Source organism: Drosophila novamexicana, unplaced genomic scaffold (genome assembly GCF_003285875.2).
Source record: "Drosophila novamexicana strain 15010-1031.04,08,12 unplaced genomic scaffold, DnovRS2.1 tig00000308-arrow-arrow-pilon, whole genome shotgun sequence".
In the NCBI taxonomy this organism is placed as follows: domain Eukaryota; kingdom Metazoa; phylum Arthropoda; class Insecta; order Diptera; family Drosophilidae; genus Drosophila; species Drosophila novamexicana.
The window spans coordinates 9,043-34,045 of NW_020824799.1; the positions used below are offsets into that span (position 1 = coordinate 9,043).

General features: G+C 38.8%; 1 protein-coding gene across 2 annotated transcripts in view; it reads right to left on the reverse strand.

The window, feature by feature from the left end:
• Positions 1-15,046: 15,046 nt before the first annotated feature.
• The window catches only part of LOC115759578 (nucleolysin TIA-1), a 36,818-nt gene continuing 26,861 nt past the window's right edge, over positions 15,047-25,003 (reverse strand). Inside the window, exons 5-8 of one of the 2 annotated variants that reach the window (XM_030700546.1) lie at positions 21,083-21,272; positions 20,614-21,009; positions 19,979-20,132; positions 15,047-17,148 (exon numbers count right to left, since the gene is read on the reverse strand). In XM_030700546.1, the coding sequence (XP_030556406.1) occupies positions 17,107-17,148; positions 19,979-20,132; positions 20,614-21,009; positions 21,083-21,272 (782 nt within the window). In that variant the 3' untranslated portion in view covers positions 15,047-17,106. Of the gene's footprint in view, positions 17,149-18,931; positions 18,962-19,978; positions 20,133-20,613; positions 21,010-21,082; positions 21,273-25,003 lie in introns of those variants that run through there. The other variant, XM_030700547.1, reaches the window with a different exon arrangement.

The following is a 25,003-nucleotide window of genomic DNA, read 5'->3' on the forward strand; positions in this document are numbered from 1 at the left end:
TTTTCATCTGAATAATAGAGATATATTGTAATGGAAATCCTACTCATGCCTAATTTAGCCCGAGTGTTCCTTCTACATGAAATTTATAAACATAAAAGCACAAATTATGTGCGAATATGAATATAAAATCTATTTAATCAGATGATGAACTTAAGACTTGACACAATTACAATTTGGCTTCGATTTCGTTTTGCATCAAGTACTTTAGGGCTATGGCAAAATGCAAATACAAATTAATTCGAAAAAAAAAAAATACAAAAGCTAAAGCCCTGTGTCGCCTGCAGCAGCAACCGTAACAACAACAACGACAAAAACAACAACATACTGCGCTGTTAGCTAGCAGACTGAGAAGTGAACTTGTCGTTGTCCTCGTTGTGGTCGCCATCGCCGTCGTTCTCGTTGTCGTCAATAAGTCAAAAGTTGGAATTTCATTATGTCAGCCTAAAAGTAGGCAACGCATTTGGCAGACAAACAGCCACAAAACTCAGCGTCACGCGGCGGATGGCTGATGGCAACTGAAACTGAAACCAAACGCTGTGCCATTGGCTGTAGTCCTGCTGCACACCAACCCACCCAGAACCGGAGCCAGCGCATGGCCTGCGTCCAGCCCCGCCCACTGCCCGTTTTGAGCGACAGCATGCTCGGCAAATTTGTCATTTTGCCAAATGTCTAGCGGTGTAAGTTGCTGTACGACCACAACGACTCTGAGGCGGATTGCGAACCACTTCGCGACGGCAACAAAAAATCGACTGCTCGCTGCGAAGCAAATAAACTTGAATAGTGGAAGACACACTCAAAACAAACGCACATCGAAAAATGCTCTGAGGCCAACTCAATTTTAATGCCTCAATTATAAAGTAAATAATCTTATACATAAACTGAATTCAAATATATATCTTTACCATTACTGAGCTCGAGTTTCAGTTCCCATTTTCGCAAAATATGTACATTTCAATTACAAATAAGTTTAACTTTAACGGGTTTTTCCTTGAAGTGTATTCGCTGACATTGGTTGCCATTTTCGCGGAATAGAAAGTGAATTTCATGTTGCAGACACGAGTGGAAAATTAATTTCTTCTTTTTCGCACGACATTTAAATTTCAAATTGTCAGTTTCTTTGAAAATATACATATGTGTGTGTGTGTGTGTGTGTGTGTGTTTGTATGGGCGTCATCAACTGTGGCGACAGCAAAACAATTAATTTGATTTAGATCGGGAGGCTGCTATTGAAACGATACCCCTTGCGGTTTGTGCATGGCGCGTTTCATTTGAAAAATGCATGGATTCAGTGACAAGGTCAACTTCAAATTATCTAAAAAAGACACAAGCAACAGACCTACTCTATGCCAAATACGTTCCATCAGCAAATGTCTTGAACACTTTCTAAAGTGTCACTCGTTAGTTATCGGATTCTCATTTGCAAGGAACAGGAGGAAGAAACTCACTATTAAAAGGCTAGCATATGGTATACAAGTACAGGCACAAGTAATTGTCAAATCAAATGTATCTGGCTCCCAAAGCTTATTAGATTAACACTTTGTATGAAATTTTGAGACTTTGGATGATAAAGACAAGCAGTTAATTAAAATCCGGTGCATGGCTAAGGCAGATAGCTGGCTCTACTTCAGTTATACACTACTCTTTTTGAATGGGTACAGAGCATATGCTCGTATATTTTTTAAATACGTTAAAATACCCGCCAATGCTAAGTCAGTCTCTATTTAAGTATATCGGACAAGCCAAGGCAATCACCAGCAGTGCTGTCAAGTGTGCTACGCATCTTACACTAAATCGAAGCATTATTGTCGCAGTTGGTGACAGAGACAACGACAACAAAAATCACAACAACAACAGCAACAACAACAGCATCAACAACAAAAGCAGCGAGAATGAAAATTATATGCGCGAATTCGTGGGATGGGTTTCGTTTGAATGGGGTTTGGTCACTGGCAATGGAGTCGTAAAGTCGTAAAAATTATTTTGTGACAAATCGTCCGCGTACGTGCGCCTCATTTAAATGCGAATACCCTCCCACCGAAATGATATTAACAATTCAACGAGCAATGCGTAGGGTCTAAATTTGTGGGGTTTATGCAGGGGTGCGGCGGTACGGGCTTGTAGCCAGTGCGGGTTCAAAGGCCAAGCCCAAGTCAGAGCCGCTGAAAAGTGTGCATCAAACTATTTCAACTATTTGGCCACGCACATGTTCTATGCCCCATGCCATATGCACCCTGTTCGCTCTCCCTGTTCACCACTTAGAGAATGCTAACAACAACGTGACATGGCTGAAAAGAGCGCGTCGAACCACACTGCGAGTGATGTAATATGCTACTGAGCAGGGGCAGGACTTGGACTTGCTTAGCGTTAGCTAAGCTGTCGCCTACATGTCGTTCTGCATGTGTTATGAGCCGGTGGCTGTTGGTTGCAAGGAAGTGGGAGAGAGGTTGCTTTTAAATTGGCGCGCGAGGCAAAGACTGTGCCGGAGTTGTGCGTTAAGCGGTAAATTGCGTGCAGTGGAAAATGGAAAATTGTGCGTGAAATGTACAATACACATTTGCATTGCGTGTCCATGTCTATGGCCAGTTCAATTGCCGCCCCTCCTTCGACGGCGGCTACTCGTACCAGTGTGGCGCGCCCGTTTTACTGTGCGTGCGTTAGTGTGTGTGTGTGTGTGCAGCAGTGCAATCGGGTACGATATTCCAGCACCCTTTTAAGCAAATTAAGCATAAGAACACAAAGTGGACGCCATTATGTCGCACTGCGTCGCCCTAGCTGTCCTGCGTTGCGGGCCTTGTGCCACGCCGAGAATTTAGCTATAGCGACAGCGTTTTTCGCGTTTGCAACTTTCTAATTTATTTATCGTCCACTCAAAAATGCACACACACAAGCGCTAATAAACACGCTTACACACAAACACACACACACATAGTCGTAGAGCGAGTGCTTTATTTGTATTTGAAGTGCGTGTAAAAGTACTTTTGGTTTTTATTGTTATTGCCACTTTTGTTGCTGTTGCTGGGGTTGTTGTTATTGTTTGTATTGTTTTAGTTATAGCACTCTCTTAGCTTTTAGACGTGCCTGTTGTAGTTTTTTTTAGCCAGTTATGTTAAATTCTACATTTAGTTCTGCTTTGCACGCACCCAAAAAGCACACCCATTACGATCTCAGCCTGGCTTTTAAGCGGAGGTAAATATGCACACGTATGTACTTCAATATAACCATAATCATCCGGTGCAAACTTTCGATCGAAAGCTCGATGACTTCAAAGTAAGTAACACAAAAAATTGCAACAAATGATTGGTTGGTTATTAAAGTCTAGATTTATGAAAAGTTCATTTTTTCAATGGATTTTCCGGTTTATTTGCCCAGTTATGTTTCTTTAAGCCGCTTTCAAATAATTCCTAGACTCATTCCAGCCCCAAGGAATCGGATATATGAAACCTTTCCCCTAAGATATATTCGCATACCAGTAGATTCTCCAAGCAACATTCTCCCTTAACCCAAGCAATCTATTCCATGGAAAATATACAGAAAATTATTTTCACCGTCGCCAAAATACGACAAATTCCTAAATTAAATGCATAATTCATACTTAAATTGAACGATTTAAACGATATTATTATAATTATAAATACTGTTCCTCTTTTTCTAACACACAATTACTTAGTAAATAATACAATCAAATACATACTTTCTATTATTAAGCTTAATGGCTTTGACGATATAGCTGCCATGTTAACATATATCTTGTTTTTTTATGGTTATAATTTCGGACTGAGGACCGGATCTTGTAAATCAAGAGTCGGTAGCAAAGTCTGCTGATGATAGGTTCTCGAAATGCCTAAATAGACAACCCGCCCACGCTTTGTGCGTATACTTTGTTGATGTTTCTCTTTACTTACTTCCAAACAGGCCACTAAAATCAAATCATCATTTCCCAAATCATGATTTCGGTTATGTGTGACAAATGGCCAATGTTTACTTATCAACACAGTTTCACTTTAACAAATTTTCGGATTTAAATACATTAAAATATTCGCAATTCGAGGATGCTGTTGCTAAATCGAGAATGCAAACAAAAATATCTTATTTCATTATAGAATTATTGACATTTCCTCCAAATGGCCCATTCATCTGTTTTAAAAACAGCTCAAATTGTAGTATATATTTGATCGTAAAATTTAATTGATTAAAAATGATCGCCGATTCAGTATTTCCCACAGTTGTTAGACCAATAAAATTCCAAATTAGGTTCGCACTCAATAAAGTGTCAAACCTATTACTGCCCTCATATCACTGCTTGGGTATATCAAAAAGGAACAACAAATCGTCAACATTTTCGACTTGTTTCGGCAATTGTCTCAATGCGCATTTAATTTAACCAAAGCGAATCGTGTTTCCATGTCGTGGCCCACGACTATTGGGCACTGTAGAATGCCTCCAGTGCCTTTGGCAAACGATGCGTAACGGAAGTTTGTCATTTATACCATCTGGGGGTAGGCTGGGTATGGAGATATACATTGACGACGCATTGATTAGCGCGTGTCATTTGCCTATCAAAAAATGCCATAAATTGGCTGTGCTAAAAAAATCGGCAGCAAAAACTCAATCAGAAATATGGGAGAATCAACGAAGAATATCAATATTTTACAGTCACTTAAAATGTCTATATATGCGTTTATGTAAGGTACATTAGCAGCGATTGCACAATAAAAAGGGTTAAATAAATCAATAAAAAGTGGGCGAGGCCTCATGTTGTATACGCAATTTAATAGCCGCAAATATTCGTGTGCCGTCTGGCAGCGGGGCGTCTGCCCGGGGCGAAAATAACAAAAGCCAAATAATAATCGACACCTCGCATAGGTGGCAACATTTCAAATTGTCACCGAAACTATCACGATAATTGTTTTTCATGTCGACATTTTGTTGATTGATTTTGAGGGCTATTGTGTGGGCGTGGTTTCGGCTTTGACTTGGGGTATTATGCAAAATGTTTCGTGTTGGCAATGCAAAAGGATAAAATGTTTCATATAACTTGACTGACAAGTTGTGACTGCTCGTAATTGATTAACTTTGATTCGGAATTGCAGTGCAGCGAGGGTTCTTTTTGGATAATCCCCTGGCATGGACATGTGTAAGCACCTGGTATGCGCTTGTTTAACGAAAATTTCAATTAAATTCTTTGCCACAGGTTATGTGATTGCAATCTCGAAAATGCTGTGGCACTTTTGGTAGAATTTTGAAAAACATTTAACAATAAGTTATTTATGTTCTTTTTAAAAAGCTGCCTTACGGCTCAGATATGAAAAGTGGTAAAGCGAATGGGCAAAGGCAAAACTTCTTAGCCAGAAGCATTTTATTAATGAATGTATTGCCGAGTGCTTGTGCGTGCGTGTGTGTGTGCGTGTGTGTGTGTGTGTGTGTATAAGTGTGTGTTTATTTCTGTATTCATGTTTGCCACTTGACTGCTCACACAGCCATGAGCTTGCTTGTGAATGTGCTTACATATTCATAAATGCATAAATTGAAGGTAAATTCGCAAAGAAAACATTTCACATCACTTTACATTAAAACTTTGCGTTTCTCTCGCTCGCTCCACTGCTGTCTCTCTATCTCTTTCTGTGTGCTGCCATGACCGAGTATTTTCTTACGGCCACCTGCCACGCCCAGCCTGCCCACTCCATACCTCTATTCTATGTTGTTTGCTTTTAATTTTCGAATTTTTGAAATAATGCCTGCAGTTATTTGCTTAAGTGTGAGTATAAAAATCAAGTATACGCACTGATAACGTACCATTTTAGTCCATTGTACATCTGCTGCTTTTACTCTCGGCAATAGCTCAGTATGCAAGTGCATGTGTTTATGTCTGAGTGTGTACTTGCAAAATCCAGGAGTTAATATATCTTCTTCACAGTAGTGCCAGTGGCTTAGGCAGCGTTTTATATGAGGGGTACCTCTTGTTTAAATATTGCTTTACAACTAAGAATTCCCAAAACTGAATCAGGCATTTTTGCCTCCTATGTAATTTTGTGTTTTTAAGGTAAATTAAAAGGAAAAAAGTTTTCCATTATATCTCTGCACCCTTCTACGCCAGCTTTGACTTTGTTTAGCATGCGTTTATTGCTTAGTAGACTTTCGTATGGCTTTGGGCAGCTACTATCACGAGTATTTGCACAAAGCGATGCTGTTATTTCCATTATATGAAATACGAATTGCCAATTTGACTATTGGGTTAAAAAGTGCGGAAATTGCAAATAAAAACATCAATTACTTCATTCTTACAACCATTATGATTTCACTTAACGCAGTTCAAGTTCATCTTATAAGTATGAAACAAAAACAAATCGTGATTGAGAGAGGTGCTAGAGAGAGACAGAGAGAAAGAAAGAGAGAGAAAGAGAGTGAAAGGAAAGAGTTAAAAGGGTGGAGAGCAAGAAAGTTGTCTTGCTATATGACAAGCAAAAAATTGACGCGCCGAACAATTCACAACCAAAGCAGACAAAGAATGCGAAATGCACAGCCAACTAATCTAATTAGGCAAACATCAAGCTATATGCATGTATGTGTGTGTGTGTGTGTGTGTGCTTGTGCGCCATCGTAAAATTAGTTTTATGACAATGCATAAAAATGTTGCATTAAATTAATGATAAAATTAGATGCTAAAGAGTCTCAACGAGCCGTTGCTGACCATCGCAACCATCCCAACTATCCATTGCCAACGCCAACTTTTGCTCTAACAGTCACTGACTACAATTGACATTTATGGCGAGCTGGCGTCCTCGCCTAATCGAAATAAAATGCAATTAATTGAATTTATTGTTGCATTTGTCGGGGCGGCTTCATTAATGTCAAGGCAAATGACTGGCAGTAAATACCAGAGCCAATCGCGTGATGCAGAGCCCTCAAAGGGCCGTTCAAATTGGGCTTATTACGCGTATGCGTACCAATAAAAACTTGCGTAGGATCACAGTGTACACTTGTTATAATGGACTACTGGGAAGAACTTATAAGGCATAGATAAAGAAAGACGAAAAAAGGTAAGGTGAAGCATGTGGCAAGTGCCAGTTTGTCGACAGGTCCTGCACGGCATAGCGACAAGTTTATGAGCTTTAAAATACACGTATCCTATCACCATAAATCATGGGTCAGCCGCAGCAGCTGGAGGCACAGCTGGCAGGACGGGTGACCAGACACATAACCAGGAACGAGATGAATGTCCTTTTTGCCACGCAATGCAATTTTTAAATGTATTCGAAATATTGTAACATGGCAACTGTTTGGAATCGCTTTTAGCTGCCTCTGCTTATATTAGCTGCCCAACACACACGCACACATACTCAAACTCGCACATATATATATATAGCTATATGTATTAACTATTTGTCCCGATTGCAGACAGATGGAATATTTTCAGTGGCTTTTGACTTGTGCTTTCCATTGGCATAGAGTCGTCATCCGGCTGGGCACTTCCGAGTCTCATGCTCCTTTGAGACCATGGCACATTGACACCGGAAGTACCACAAACACACGCATCCATACACACACACACACACATAGCCCAGTGTCAGTTAGCAGTCGTCTTGGCAGCTTTGACTTTGGCCAGCGGTTGCTGCTTTATAGCTGCATAGCTCCGTTTAAAATATATGTGTATATTATTGCGTTATCCGACGAAGTTTTTTATATTGTTTGTATTGCAAAGGACATTGGCATGCGACTTGTGCGTGCGACACATGCCCCAGCCATCTTCTGATTGCACTTTCTGTCACTGGACATAGGTTCTTTGAGGTTGTTTTTTTCTGGTTGGTGTTCATATCTATATTAGTGTTTTACATACTGAACAGCATTTTGTGCTGTGGTTAAGCTTTAGAGCTTTATGAATATCATCAGGGCCGAAGTCTAAGCTAGTGCATCAGCCATCAGAGATGTATGACACATTTGCACCCAAAAAGAATCCTTACGTCGTTTTGGATTTGCGGCTATCAACTGTTTAGCTCTCGAGTAATAAATGTTGTGGGCGCATCTGCTGTCTTGGCGTCAACTTAGCTCGTTATTTTCCTCCTTTTTTTTGACATCACATCCAATTGTAAGCAGCATCTATCTTTGGAGCCACATCAACTGACCGAGTGCCGCCTGCCCAAGGCCTGAGTCCATATGTGCTGGCATCGGTTAAATCCAACAAATGACACAAAACTGCCAAGCCGAAATCACTATGAATGTCACTTGGGTTTCGTCATTCGACCAAAGTTGTCAACCGTCTTGCGCCCGCGCACGTCCCCCAACACCTGCGGTCTCAACGAATTTTGACAGGTGCCATTATTAGTTCAGCACTCTGACATTTTTCTGCTCTAGAGAATCCTATTGGGGTTTTTCGCTTTGTTTTTGCGCTCGCAATGCGTTCTAGAGTTTTTATGACCATAAGAGTTTTAGTTCTCAGATGGATGACAGCAATAAAAGTACACACACTGGCACACACGGGCACAACCTTGACGTGGTGTGGCCATTTTGTCACACGAACACACATTGCTCATACGCAACGTTGGCCACAGGCTTCCTTGCTTCCACTGGCCTCGTTGGCTGCACTAATTAAACTTGTGCTCGGCTGTTATTATGGCTGCATTGCATGGCATCGGTTAATGTGTGTTACACGACATACCCGGACACCCAAGCAGCCAAGCAGCCACGCAGCTAAGCAACCACGCAGTGGCGCCTGTTGGCCGACCCACCTGACGCCCACCTGTTTTTATGCCGCTGTCGCATTGTCTTTCGAGGCCTTCGAGTCTGGGCCCCATAAAAAAGGTCTGTGGCGAGCACGTTAAGCATTTATGTGTGCGCATCTAATTAAAATAATTTCGCATGGCAATGGCACTTCAAAGTCTAAATTGTCCTTATGGCTTATTTCGTTTCAACTGTAAACACACAAACACACACACACAAACAGACAGCATACCCCAAGGCGCTGCGGCTGCGGCCAGGTACTCTCTGGGGCAGGAAGCCAACAACATCAAGGGACAACATTAAAAGCGCGTGTAACGCAACGCAGCCAACTATTTGCGCACAATGTCTCGCAGCCCGCCTGCATCGCCAGCGTCCAGCCATACAGATATGTAATTATAATATTTTTTATTAGCTTATCTGATACGCCAACAACAAGAAAATAACATAAATTTACTTGCCGCTGCCTGTTTCCAGGTCCTTTTGATTCGCCTGGGTCCGGTCTATTAAAATAAAAAAACCAGCATTGAAGTTGACATTATCGGACTGTTCACGGCGATGGTCAAATGCTCTTTCCAAACTAAAATGAAAACTAAGGAATACATATATGAAAAATGAGAATAAATAAAGTTAGGCCTTGCAAGAAAATTTAGCACAAATATTCTAAAAACTGTGAATATTTGTTATTATGTCTTCTTAGTAACCCAACATTCTTATGTTGAATGAGTGCAAAATTTATTGAAATTTCTTTGACTGTCTTTGGTTAGTTGACTAAACATTTTAATTTACTCCCAACTAAAGGGTATCTGGGGAAAAAACTTGTTATTTTTAATGCACATTTTATAATAAATTTTAATATATGTATGTACGTTGGTGCGTCGCACAGGTAAGGTATACCAATTTAGAGGAAGAGGCACATTGTCAGAGAATCTACAACAACATAAACAGCAACAGAAACAACATCATTTTTTCTGCTCAAAGCCAAGCAAGGTAAGGTGAGCCATGAGCTTTGAGCCCTGGCTCGAGCAGCAGTTGATAATATAAATGGAAAAACGAAAGGTCGACATTTATTATGAGGCTTTATCAGTAAAGGACATTTGTTCTGCTCCATGTTACGAGCTGGGGATATTTGGCTACTTGTAGAGCAGCCGGATAGCCCCAAAGCAAGCTATGCACCGCTTTCCGCACCGCCTCCCGACAATGATTGTCCGTGTTACTGGCGGACTGCAGGATGTCCCTGCTGTGGTCGGTTGTACTGGCAAGGCGCGTGTTATCCTTGGGGTGGCATCTGTATCAGTTAGTGGACATGAGCGTCCGCTAATATGCCATTGGGCAATATGGCTTTACGTGGCCGCAACTTACCCCACAATCATAAAATGTGAACAACAGAGGTCCTCCATGGCATTAACCAGCCTCCAACAACTTCACATTATCTTCGTGATTCACTATTTATTCAATTGATCAAATTGCCCAATTAGAGTTTTTCTTTTGGTCCACGGCACTTGCGCTTTTATCGAATCAAGTGAAGAATTACCTTTTCGAACCGGCGGCATTCAGTTGTCAACTGAGCACATATGCTTTTGCCGACTGTGTACTACCACTAACTGCTGCCCGCTTAGGGTGTCTTATCTGCAAGTCGGATATGCAGCCACTCAGGAGGGAAGCTGCTATTCGAGCTGGCGCACAGCATGTGGTCGCCAGTGAAAGCAGCCAGGCCTTGCTTGCTGTGCCGGTTCGTGCCGTGCTGAGCGTCAAAATCTTTAGTGCTTTGCTATTTGCGCATTTCCGGTTTCCGTTGCAGTTGCACGTCTTCAACCAATTCCCATGCCACCACAGATACATTCTTTATATGCAGCAAATATCCTGCTATGCACCAAATGCTTTTTATTCCACTGTCGTGCACGTTGTCGCTCCAGCTAGACGGTGGGCGACCAGGCGATGGCTCCATGCATGGGAATTATTAACTAAACAGGCGGCATCAGCACCAACAGCAGCACCGACAATAGCAGCAAGGACACCACACCGTTAAGGTAATGCACGTTATGGCGTCTGCATGCCAGAATGCAGCATCGCTTCGAGCCCCAGTTGATGGCGTCCATAAAGTCTGCAAAAATATTATGATGTGTGCATTGTTTGAAGTACCCGCCCACCTGCGCAGTTTATGCGTGTATATGTGCGCCCAGGGACTTGATATGTATGAAAAGCTTCAGCACCAGCAACAACACCAGCTTCAGCTCCAGCTCAATGGCCCCAAGCCCCTGGTAAACCAATCGTTACTTTTTATGTGGCAAGCTTTAGCCAATATTTTCAGTTGATGCCATTTGTGAGCCGCTAGCCCGCTAAGCTGGCAATGCCCAAAACAACTCCCCATCTGGCCATGGCTACGCTTCGGTTATGCAAGCATTGGCATGATTATTGAAAAACTATTAACAATATGTAATGCAGAATAATATACTTATATCCATAAGTTAAAGAATTAAGAGTTAATTTATAAACATCAAAACTTTTAAGGTCTTCGAGTTAAATTTAGCAATTGTACCTGAAATTTGTACTTTTCTTAAAGCTTTTCAACTACGCACTCGTAAAAAAAAATCAGCTTATATGCGCACGTTTCAATAAAACTTAAAGGGGGGAGACGGTCGGCGAAATCAAACTCGAAATGTAAGTAAATAAAACATATTGTTTGTTATATAGGAAGACATTTTGCAAAATTGCCATGATTTGCAATGCAAATCAAACATAGCGCCATTATTTCACATACACACACACACACGCGCGTACTTACACGATATGTGGAAATAAAAGTGAAACCTCGGCGCATATGTTGCTTCAAAGACCGCGAACATCTGTCTGGCAGTCTGTCCGTTGTGCTTGAAACCATTGCGATAATAACGCACACAGGGAGCAGAAGTGTGTGCGCGTGTGTATGAGCTGGTCTTAACCTGCGGCGCAACGCGAAATAACAACTACAGAAAAACGGCAACAGCCGTGGCACAAAAACAAGACTGAAAAAAAAAAATAAACAAAAAATAGCAAAAAATATGTTTTATACATTTTCCTTCACTTTGCATTTTTGCGTTGCTCGCTGCTCGCTGCTCTGTTCCCGTTGCTCCTATTACCGGCAGTTATCCGGCCCCCAGTACGATGCCGGCCGCGCAGTCCTTGGCCCCGCGGCAAGCAATTGCCTTAACTGTGCGTGTTTTCATTGCGTTGTCTTTTCTTTTTTTATTTTTGTTTTTGTAAATTTTTGATTTGTTATTGTTGCACGTGTTGTCTTTTGCCTTTGTTATGACAATTTATGCCAGGCGGGAAACCGAGCAGTTCAACAAGATCAGGGGATGTTGTTGGCAGCATGTTGTTGTATATACGCCCGTACTTATAACAGATGCACATTATTGTATATATACACATCCTATGCACACACACTTTTCACATAAAACTTACCTGAAAACATTTTTGACTTGGTGTCAATTATGCGAAAACACACCTAAAACAACACACATCCGGCTGGAGAATAATGTGAGGAATGTAATGTTATTAAAGTAGACTCAATACACTCATGGTTATTCAATTAACTTTGAAATAAAATGCAATTTTCATTGTTATTTTTACAAAATTTTTTTGCTTGTTTTATTTGTTTTCCTTCAATATATTTATGTATACATAATATAAGTTTTTGTTTTTAGCCGTTTATTTTAAATATTATATTACGTGTTACTTCTATTCATCATTTCTATGTTGCAATAGTTGTTCTTCATGTTGTTTTTGTTTAGCTTTGTATATTTTCTTAATGCTTCTTCTCGCTGGCAACTCATCGACTCATCGAGGTCCTAACTTCTGTGCTGGCCCTTTATAATTACATTCGAACCTCATTTTGAGAAGCCTGCATTTTTCGATTTTCATTGTTTTCCTTTCTTTTTTTTTTGTATATAATTTGTATATTTCGCTTGCTTTTTATTTGGTTTACTCTGGCGCGTTGGTATACAAAAAACGCGACCAAATTTTTGTTTTTTTTTTTTTTCATTTTAACTATAAATATTTTCTTTCTTTCAATTTTGGGTTGCTATGCTTAATTTGATTAACCTTTTAATATTCGTTACGTTGTTTCACTTGTGATTTCTTATGAAAACGACATTTTGTATATATGTATGGATGTGTGTGTATGTGTATGTGTGAGTGTGTAGTTATGTAGTTATGCTTGATACCATAAATATATATATATATATATATATATATATATATATATATATATATTTATATAGATATATATATATATATATATATATATATATATATATATATATATATATATATATAATTTTGCAGTATATTTAAAACATAGCTTATTCCTTGTATTTTTTGTTTTTGCTTATTTCTCTGCTTTGCCTTATATTTTGCTTTCATAATTTTCCTGTTTGTTTTTGGGGTTTGTGTCTACTAATCCTTGTCCTAAAACACACTCAAACATTCTTAAATTTCTACAAAATATTTGCAATACTGCAGTCGATATCTATACTTTGTTTATTTTATTTGCTATTTTCTTATCATATTTTATGTGTTAATACACATATGCAATTTATATATATATATATTTAAAGACTACACATTTATTTATATGTATTTCTTTAATTAATGTGTGAGTGTGTTTGTGTGGGTGCTAATGTATGTGGTGAATTGGTGTGCACGGCTTGTCTGCGGCTTAGTGTGATGCTTTCCAAAATCTACATATGCATGTCTTTGGTATTTTGTATTTCTTTTATTAGCAGCTTTTGGTTATTTGCTCATCATTTTGATTTCTTCTACATTTGTTGCGTATTTGGTTTACAATCTTACTGTGATTTTAAATGCATAAAATGCATGCATATGCCCTCTGGAATATTGCACAAATATATTGTGGATCGCTTCCTTGCAGTGACTTGCGCAACTGCCTCAAATGTCATTTCGCTGGCATTTGGAATTATAAGGGGGGGCTCTTCTAGCTGTACTTACATTTCTATTATATTAAGTTTGCTAGTTTAACGTTTAATATTTGGGTTGGTTTATATCATATGTTTGTATTTTTAAGTATACGAGACGACAAATAATATTCGGCCGTCGGTTGAAGGGATTTTTCGAGTGGTTGCCCTATGGCTCTGTTAATTGTTGCAAGTCTGCCTTGTTATTAAGCAAAAAACCTTTTACATATCTGTCTATGTTAGATGTAATTTATGTCACGTTTACTTGCATCGTGTTAGCTTACAAACCGCATTTCTTCGGTTTTATGGGTTTGAGTACTGCCCTATGTAAATATGTTAAGTTATGTAATTGATTATACTCTTATTGTATTGTTGCTTAAATAATACTTTCATTTGATTGATTTTCGGTTTTTGCTTTGTTGTAATTTGATTTCATTTTTATTTTCATTTAATTTAATTTATGCTACGTGCCTTAATTACAGACTGAACCCTGGCCCTATCTTCCTTCTCGTTATGCTTGTGTGTGTCGTACAATTTTGCTAATGCTCCAGTTTCAGCTTTTCAATAATTACACACCAAATTGACTAAATTGAAATTGCAGTTCATAATCATAAACTACAATTAGTTCATTTTTGTGTTTCGTTCTCTCCGAAACGACAATTACTTTAATTTCAATTTTAATATTAAATGAGTTTCAAATATATTATAGAGAAATCCAACAGATCAATTGAGCTATGAACTTTAATATCCTGACTGCGAGAAAAGGAAAACGCATGTTAAATTATAATAGGGTGTAAGAAACTTAGTTTCAACTGGAGCCCCAGTTAGTACTGGAGAGTAATTAGTTACCGCGTCCAATTTGACATACTTACTAATCTATACAAAACATCCTCCCTTGCCTGTTGGTTTGACATTATGTAGTTGTCCTTATAGACGCCCATAAATATTTTGTTAATTTTACTTGTTTTGGTTTATGGTTGCGTTTGCTGTTTTTGTTTTTGTTGATACTGTATATATATAAATATTTTGTATATGTATATGTTTGTAGACGTATATAAATGTCTTAGCACATTCATTAGTTGCACAACATTAATACTTTTTTTTTCGTTTTTTTTCCTTTCTTTTTTTCTATTGAATCTGTATTACTTTTCTATATCTTAATGCCTTAAGTTTCTGTTTTGTTATTATATTATTCAGTTTCCAACTCTGGGTTAGCTTCTATATGGAAACTACATATTTAACTCTTTACTGATATGTTGTGCAAACATTAACAAACAAACCAATAATATTTGTATATAATTTTTTTTTTGTATACTTTTATATATATTTTTTTTGTTTTTTTTTTTCCTTTTTTTTTGTAATATAAAGTTTGCTTTTCATAAATGTTCTGTTTTTTCTTATAGCCAAATTTTTTAAACTTTTTTTATTGGTTTGGTCAACAATGCTTTAAATTTGTATCTGTCTAAGTTATTGTTTACTTAACAAAAATCGTCATTTTATTTCTTATTTTGTCGCTTTTTTTCATAAACCAAATAACAACACAAAATTGCAGTTAACGCATCAGCTTCAATCTCTCAGAATCGAAAGCTCTGCCTTGCTCCTTTTTAAAATCACATCTACGTCTAAATCGTTTCTTGTCATGTTGAAACATGCAATGCCTCTCATAGTCCTACTACTCGTTAGTTCTAGTGCTAAAAACATCTTAGTGTACATTACAACTCGCTTGTTTCTTAAGCTATGTCTGTTTCGTGGTTCGATTAGGTTACGGTTAAGGTTACGGTTACGATTACGGTTACGGTTACGGGTACGGTTACGGTTACGGTTACGGTTACGGTTAAGGTTAAGGTTATACTTTGCGATCCTGCGTATGTGAGCTCGGTTAGCTATAGACATGCATACACAACATTCAATTATGTATTTTGAACTCTAGTACTACTACTTGCCTCTCCCTCCTCTCCGCTAACTGTCATTGCACTTCCCGGCTGGATGAAAAAATGCAACCAACTTTTGCCCGTGTGTGTTCACAATATATTGTAAACAATGCGCACACACTCACATCAATTGGATACAAAAATAAAGATACGCCGAAACAATAAAGATAAAGCTCGCCATATGCAAATCAAAGCCCCCGTTTTCCCCCAGCTGCCCCTTTAAACAGCAAAATTCATCTGCAGTTATTTTTAGTTGATCTATTACATGTTATATGTATGTTGTTTTGTTGTTATCATTTTAATTGGTTTTTATTTTGAACATTTATTTGTAATTTATCATCCAAGACATACTCGCACATTTACGCATAGATATATGTATGTGGAGGACACACACGAGAATATCATTTGCCGTGCGTACTCGTACCTAGTTTACTGTACTCGTCTGTATGCATATATGTATATGTATAAGTATACTAAATTGCTATGCTAAATGTGTATGTATGTATACCTTTAAATATGTGTATGTATTGATGTACACAATACAAGCATATTTTCTTGCTCTCTTAATACTTTCTACATAAACAGTAATATCTCTAGCTGTATGCATGTGTGTATCTTTGTAAGTGTGTGTTAAAACTAACTTTTGTTTGACATCCAGTGAACTACGATTTCTATATGCCTTTCATACAAACGTACACTTAGATGGGGATGGCCAGTTGGAGGCGTGGTGATGCTGCACCAGGTTCCACTGTAAGTGTACCCTCTTTTTACCCTCTGATGACTCAGCTAGTTCTTATACGAAAAGTTCTACATGCAATATATGGGGGCATCTCAACTATTAAGTAATGTGTGTGTGTTTGTGTGTTCCTATGCTCACTAACTAGTTCACCTCGTGTGTGTCTGGATGCGCTAATTGCTGTTTTGTTATTTCTGTTGTAATTGTTGGGCATTGTCGGACATGCATAAAATTAAACAGGATCTTCGGAATTTGCATTATTGTATTTTTGGTTTGTTTTGCTGAAGCGAATTGGTTATGCGCTCATTTAATTTCTATGTATAGGTATTTTATTACAGTTTTGCATTTATTATGGCTAATATCAATTAATATCATTCGATGGCATATTTTGATTGTATTCATTATATGTACGACTATGTAGGTATGCATGTACTTGTGTGACGTTTCCTTTAGTGTTAGCTAATCCCTCTCCCATACATTGCACAGACCATTTACACTCGCAATTTGCTATTCCCTACCACATTTTATGGCTATGAAATTTGTGAACTCGATATGAAAAAAAAAACATTTCCAGTCTAAGGCCGGCAAATAAATAAATGAGAGTCAACTCGAGTTCGACTTAAACTGAGTTTTACAAAATCCAAATAAGAGTATGTTTGTGGGTAGAGTTTATGAAATATAGCAAATTACAAGTTCTATAGACTTGTGGAACACATGGGTTTCATCTGTATCTATGTATCTTTACATAATTTGTATCTGGTTTTTGTTTGTTCTAACACAATAAATTTGCAGCTAACCATTCATCTTCTGGCAACTGAAATAAAAACATACATTTTATACGTTTATTTAGTATAAACAGTTGATATGAAAATGCAAAAGCAAGTCAAAATGTTTATGTGGAAGTTTTGTAATGTTGCTTTGTACATGTCTTTTCAAAGAATTTTTCAAAATCGCGTCAACTTATAAAATTATAAACCAAATGATATTATTGCAAACTGAGTGAAAATATAAAGAAAAATCAAGTGTTTATCTTGCTGCTATTAATTACAAAGCTGGAGTGACAGATAAAACGTATGCTTGACGCCATATTTAACGAGGTTTGGCTTCGAATTCCAAGATCGAGTTTATGTTTGAGTTTAGCTTGTGGCTGCATTGCATTGGACTTTGTTGCGCTTATCAACGTATAATAAATATTTACGAGTATATCATAAGTTATTTCATATACTATTAACTGCGAGTGCTTGTGGCTATGTTTATGTGTTCTGGGACTGTCTGCGAATGAGTGTGTGTGCATGTGTGTGTCTGTGTGTATGTATCTGTATGTAGGAACATGTCTTTCAATTACTGAGCAATCACAAAATAAAGTACTATATAGTTATATGAGCTTTAGTGCGTTAGTATGTTGCAATGGTCTAACAATTCTTTGTAACATTTAGTTGCAGACTATAGGAAAATGATAGCAGGAAATGTCGAGTTCACCAATTGTCTGGCTTGTCTTGGCTAGGCCTGGCAATTGTCTATATATGTGTGTGCGCTCACATGACAATGTGGCGACGTTCTCGTCTAGATCTACGATAGTAACAGGCACTAGTGCTATGTGTATTATCATTGTGACATTAAATAGTGTATGCATTTGAGTGTGTGGTAAATGCTGCTAAGCGACTATCAGAAGCTGAGCACAAAAGTAGGCAATGTTAAATAATGCGGTTACGCATACAAGTATGAATATGTGTTTGTATATAGGTAGCTGTGTGTGTGGGTGTGGGTCGGGGCTGTGCCAAGGGGCTCCTGGGTACGTCTGCGTCTGGCTTGTCTGCACGCATGTCACAACACATACAGACATAAAAATTTGTATAAATAAATGTAGGTGTACGTGTGTGTGCGCGTAATTAATTTTAACGCATTTTTAATTATGTTTACTTTCATTTAATTCCGCGCTGGCGCATGTGACTGTTGTGTGTATGTGATCGCAATTTGTATGAGTGAGGCTGCTTTGCACAATACACATGGAAAACAGCATACTTAATTTATGGCTTCTCCTTTTTTTGCTTTTTTAATCAAATTGCTTTTTACTTATTTAAGCAATATATTTCTTTTGTAATTATCATAATTTTTTCTTCAATTAATTATAAATCTCTCTATTCGTAGCATGCTAAACACATTTATATAAAGCATAAATTTATTTATTTGTGTCGGTGTGATTTGCGACCTGTCAGTGTATTATAAGCAATTAGTTGTTTTTATTTGGGAATTATTTTTTTGTTTTGTTTTTCAATATTTTATTTAATGTTTAAGGCTTATACAAGGGCCGCGTGCAAGTGTTTATGAACCAAATACTTCATAAACAATTGCAAATGGATGTGTGTGCTTTAGCATATTTTGTTGTGGTTCTACTTTGGTTTTCGGTTTTTGGCTTTTGGCTTTTGGTATTTGGGTGCAGCACTCAACATTTGACGGACGCCAAATTGACGTCAATTGTTAATTTCTCGGCGCTTCGCATTTATTTACAGCTGATTTTTTGGTTTTGTTTCTGTTCAGAACTTCTGCTGTACTTTAAAAATTTGGATAGTATTTTTTTTCTTTTTTTTTTCTGTTGTTTACTGTGCCTGCAAAAGTAAAGGATAAACCTTAAAAAATAATATGGGTGTTAGTAAAAATTGGAAAAAAATAGTAGACGGAATAAAATTATTTATAATGCAGAGAAAACTTTATGCAGCTTTGTGTATATTTTATTATGATTGTTGCATTAAATACTTTGTGTCCAGCAGTAAAATAAATTTGATTTGTTGTATAATCTACGTGAGTATTAAGCGAACGCATGAGATTAACAAATAAAAAATAACAATTAAATAATGCTTACGATACTTTCAAAATATGTTGATATTCAAAGCACATGCTTTAAAGCAGGGATTATGTATTGAAATCGAACAAATGCGGAGAGAATGTTTATAAAAATGTTTTTTATGTTTAATTATTATTGTAAACGGCGAGCAATGAAAAAAACATTAAAACGTATTTTAATATTTTATGGTTTGTTTGTCGTTGTTGTCCCGTGGCTTTAAAAATGCAGTGGCAAGAACTTTTCTTTTAATAAAATTATTTTTTCGAAAACAACCTTTTGTTTATTATATATTTGTTTTACTTTAGCCGGTGCATAAAAAGTGTATGTATATGCGCTCAGAATAAGTTATTGACGTAATAATTATGAATATATTTGAAACAAAAATATTTTTTTTTTATTGATATTTAACCTCATATTATTTTCTTGAATATTTAAGTCGTTTTTTTTTTTTTTTTTGTTTTTCTAATGCCAATATTTGCAATATTTTAAAATAATTAAGCTGAAAATTTGCAAAGCAGGCAACAATAGAAAACGAAAAAATCGAAAATGTGTCGTGTTGCTCATACATAAATATGTCTCATATATAAATAATCAATAAGCAAATAAGCGAAATAGCAAACAACCGGATCGAGCCAATCAGATTGAGAACGTATTCAAAGCATTCATCGAACATACTAGACTCATCGAGATATTGAATATATGTATTTACAATTGCGAGTTGGTTTTGCATGTATGTGTGAGTAATGGTGCGTGTGTGTGTGAGTGTTTATGTCTTCATGTATTGGTATAAGTTAGCACCTACCTGTGGGCTCACTTGGAACTGCTGTATCGGATAAGCAACCACGCCGGCGGCCTGTGGTATAGCAGTGCCTGCAACACCCGTTGCCAACTGTTGGGCCGGCGAGATCTGGGCCTGGGTGACGCCTTGCCAAGTGGCTGGTATCTGCACGCCCATTCTGCAAGTGGAGTGAAAACGAGAACATGCGCACGAGTATAAGCCAAAGGTTGATGATGGCAACAGAGCCCTTGTGTCTAGATCTGACTGCGCGGCGTTTCCCTGACGCCTGCCGTATGCGACAATTACCAACGACGAGACAGAGGACTACGGCTATATGGCAGTTGCACTTACAAATCCAACAACTCCGGCTAGCACACTGCTAACAGCCGAGCATGTGGAATTGCATGCCATTCGCCAGGTACATATACGCCGCAGTCGCAAATGAAAACTTTAGCAATTAGCAAATGAATTCACTCATCCGTCATGCTGTCGCTGCCCATCCCCGGTGGAGGTTCAATCATTTTGTGTAAGGAACCATTGAGTTGGGCTGAGGGCAGGGCAGGGCAGGGCAGAGCAGGGCAGGGAAAACGCAATGCAGGCGCATCAGCTAATGAAATAATTATGCATAAATCGATGGCAACGGCATCGAGTTAACCTACCCCATGTAGCCCTGCTGATAGCCTCCGTACTGGCTGAAATGGTAGCCTTGGATGCCCTGCAGGAACTGATTCTGTACAGCCGCAGCGCTGGCGGCCGCTGCAGCAGGTGTTACAGCGGCTGCGGTGGCCGACGAGGCCGGATAGGTGGGCGTCGGCGAATACCAGCACCCAGTGGCGGCCAACTGCTGCCCATAAGCGGCAGCGGCGGCAGCAGCAGCGCTCACGCCATACGGAAAGCCAGCGGCAGCGGCGCTGTTTAAAGCCTGGCTGGCCATAGTCTGGGAATTGTTTGGGTCGCCGCTCTCCTTGCCCCAGGAGCACTTAACAGGCTGTGCATTGATTTCGGTGTTGTGCACACCGACGATGGCATGAGTGGCGGCCTCCTTGGTGGAGAAGCTGCAAGCAAAAGATGTCGCATGTGGCAAATGAGCATCTGGGTACCTGTGGCATGTGTCTGCTCTCCACTCACCGCACGAATGCGTAGCCCTTGTCCTTGAAGACGCGTATTTCCTGTATCGCGCCGTAGGGCGCAAATGTTTTCTGTAGCACCTCCTCGCTGAGTGCGGTGAGGGCGCTGTTAACGCCGCCCACATAAACGGTGCAATTGGAGGGACTGCTCTGGTTGTAGACCTCATCGAAAGTCAACGGCTTGACATTCTCTAAAGGATGAAATATGAGAACAGAAATTGGCAACGATTTCCATTAGTGCGAATTCATTTCGATATTTCGCAAATGTTGCCCTCAAGCCACAATTAATGACTGCAGTTTTTATGCCTCTGTCGTGCAGACATCCTTTTTTCATATTTTATGTCTTGTTGTTTCTGTTATTGTTGTTCTTGCTATTGTTTTTTTTTTTTTTGGTTGTTTTCAACGAACTGCATGATTAATATGCAAATTAATTAAGGGTTTTGCCCGCAGCAACAACGACTACAACGTCGGTTGCCTACGGTTTTGGTAATTAAAATAACCGCATACACTTAGTCAAAATGTTTCAGTGTGTGTGTGTGTATGTTGTATGTGTGTATGTGAAAGGGTGTATATGTACTCCTGTGCGACAGCATTTACCGTTACTTCAATTGTTGTTGCTGCACTTTTAAAAGTTGTTGCTCTTGTTATTGCATTTTTTATTATACGTATTTGGTGTATACACATTTTACATATTTTACGTATTTTTTCGTATTTTTTCGTATTTTTTCCATATTCAACTGAGAGCTGGGAGCCAGTAATTGGGAGTTGGCAACCCAAATTGTTCGCCATATTGTGGCTTTCTGTGTTGTTGTGGTTCTTGTTGCCATTATTGCTGTTAGTTCTGTTGGTGGTACTGCTATACGGCATTTGTGCACGTACTTATTTCTATGCAAAAGTTACACTAATTACTTCCTTTGAGGTTAAAACAAAATTTGCACTTTTAAAAATAATGTCAGGTTTGCGTGTTTATGTCTTTGTTTAGTTTTCAACAATTTTCAGGCGTTGTGAACCAGACTTTGGCGAAACATTTGTTAACTTTATTAACTAACGGTTTCTAAAAAACGACAATCGAACTTAAAAGGAACGTGAACATTCGCTTAAATGCCGGTTCAATACTCGGTAAATTCATTTAAGTCAATTTTACAACAAGCTGCCTTGCTGCGTAAATATAAAAATATTTTTGATTATAATACGGTCATTTTGATTTAAAAAACAACATCCAAATATGAACATGATTTAACTATAACTCTTGTTAGTAACATACATATATTAAGGCGATTATTATTAATTTATTAAAGTGTACGCTAATCTGTTCTCATAATGCAAGCATCTCCTAAGCATTTTATAACCAAGAATTAGAACAAATAGTTCAGTAATAATAAATATTTTTAATATAAAGCGTAGCGCACTGGCGCCAATCGTATTAGCCTAACCGCTGTAATGCAACGAATTTACCCCGGCATTAAAATGCCTTTACATGCCCCAGCTAGCAATACCTGTCTCTCTCGCTCTCTCCACTCTCTCTTTTCTTCCACTCAATATATCACTCTCACTGACTACCTGTTTCTTTCGTGGTGCCTTGCAGCGGGCCAAACCACACAGAAAAATATGGCTCTATAGCATGCAACAGGACAATTCCTGCGCTTACACACAACACACGCACCAGGTCTCCAACACTCACACACACGCACCAGCTTAACAACAGGAGCAACAACAACATGCAAAGAACCTGCCGAGGGTGCAATGTAGAAACTAACAAGCTTGCAAATATTTTTGAAAGCTTTTGCCTCAAATAAATACGACTTGCCGGCTACACACTCCAACACACACACACTCACACACGTGCATGCATGCACATGTATATGGATGCCCTCACGTACTCTCAGCGCGTGAGGGGCTCATGCAAGCGGCATTGTATACTTTTGAGCGCAATGTTTCACTAATTTGCACTTTGCTTTGTGCTTCTGCCATCGTTTCATTTCTTTGCCTCCATTTTTCTTTACGCTTTTAAATACGTGTAATTAAATTTGGATATGTAGGGGTGCGACACACACACACACGTACGTGCTTAGCCTTGAGGCGATTTGCAGTTGCCGTTGTTCTTGTACCTTCTGGGCGGGTCAACGTTGTCCCTTGCTACATTTCATTTCATGTCTGAACCAAATTAAAGTGCTTGGCGACGTTGCTGCCCGTAGCTTTCACTGCAAGTGTGGACATAATTATCACGTTAAAACTAAGCGCCTGGCCCGCGGGCAGGCTACATGAATAACAACACAGCCAAACGACTGTCTGACTGCCTGTCCGTATAGCTCTCTCTCTTTCTCTCCCTCCCTTTTTTCCATCTCTCTCTCTCTCTCTCTCTCTCTCTCTCTCTCTCTCTCTCTCTCTCTCTCTCTCTCTATTTCTTTTATAATGCTGCAATTTTAATGAGCAATTAGTGTCATGTAGAACCTAATGATAAATTAATCACACAATCATTAACGTAAATAATTCAAACTTATATGCATACGTCACACCCAAGAACAAGAACAATAAGCACAAAAACCTGACGGCAAGACAATTGTGAATTAGCCCCGCTTATTTTCAACTAATTAATATGCATTAGGTGGGTGTGACCATGTAAGTTTGATTTTCGTGCCTGAGAAACAAATAGATAGTGAGAGAGAGAAAGAGCGAGAGAGAGAGAGAGCTATGCTTCGAGTGTATGTGGATGGATGCATTTTCTTTATGTTAAAGTTTTCCGCTTTTAATATCTGAACATTAAGTACTGTCATATAATGCTACCAAAATGCTTTCTTAAATATCAACTTTCAGGAGTAGGTCATAAGTTAAACACAGGCTGTTCGCTGAACTTATTTACAGCACATGAATAGGAGTCGGCCACATAATTTACATTTAGCTGGAACTTTTCATGTATACGATTACAAAAACAGTAACCAGCACTTGGGCAGCGCATTGAGGCATTTCAACTTTTACTTAATTGTGCGCAACTCTGCATAAAATGTTGATTTATTGCAGCAACTACAACTGCCAGGTAAATAGGCGGCACACGCACACAGTCAAATAATTTGCCTCAAGTTTGTGTCGCTCCCGAACTCACTCGCTTTCTCTCTCCCTCTCAGTCTCTCTCAGTCCACGAGCACTCAACAGTCGACAGTTTGCCATTGCAAAACAGTCAAAAGTCAAATAGTTTTGGCACAGAAATTTGTCATACAACATCGTCGTGGAGGTTGTTGTCGTCGTCGTCGTCGTCATCGTCGTGGGCTTTGTGTTACCGGCATATTGTTTCAGGTTAATTAAGTTATTACCATAATGAGCTTGTAAGTATTTTGGCCTTTATTTATGGCATGCATTGAAATGAAGTCGCAGTCGGGGCCTTAACCGGTTAACAAAAGCAAAACTTTGGCAGAAACTTTTGCCACGAGCTGTTGTCGACAATAAAAAATGGCAAATGCGTTTGTTATAAGCCATGAACCTAAAAAATATAAAAAAGGAACCGGAATATTACAAAGCGACGCCAAAATTGTCACAACTGTAAAATGCGCAATTGCGTCGGCTCGTAAATCTTAGCTACAAAAGGAAGCGACACACAAAGAAATACACACGCACACACTCACAGGCAAGTGGCTTACTAAACGCCGCAACTGCGGACTGATTGCCATGGCCATAAAATGTGCAGCCTGCTTAAAACATAAAAATGCCAGAACAAGACTGGCCAAAAGCATCCGCACAGCAGCAGCAGCAAAGTGGCAGCGTAAAACATCAAGTAATGCCAAATCCCAAATGCGAAATGCGAAATGAGTTGAGTGCTACAAATCGTAAGAGTTGCCTGCCAGCAGGCACCCCAAGCAACTAGACAAGGCCATAAAGTCCTCAACCTACTCAACACACACGCACACATATCAAAGATTTATGCACACAT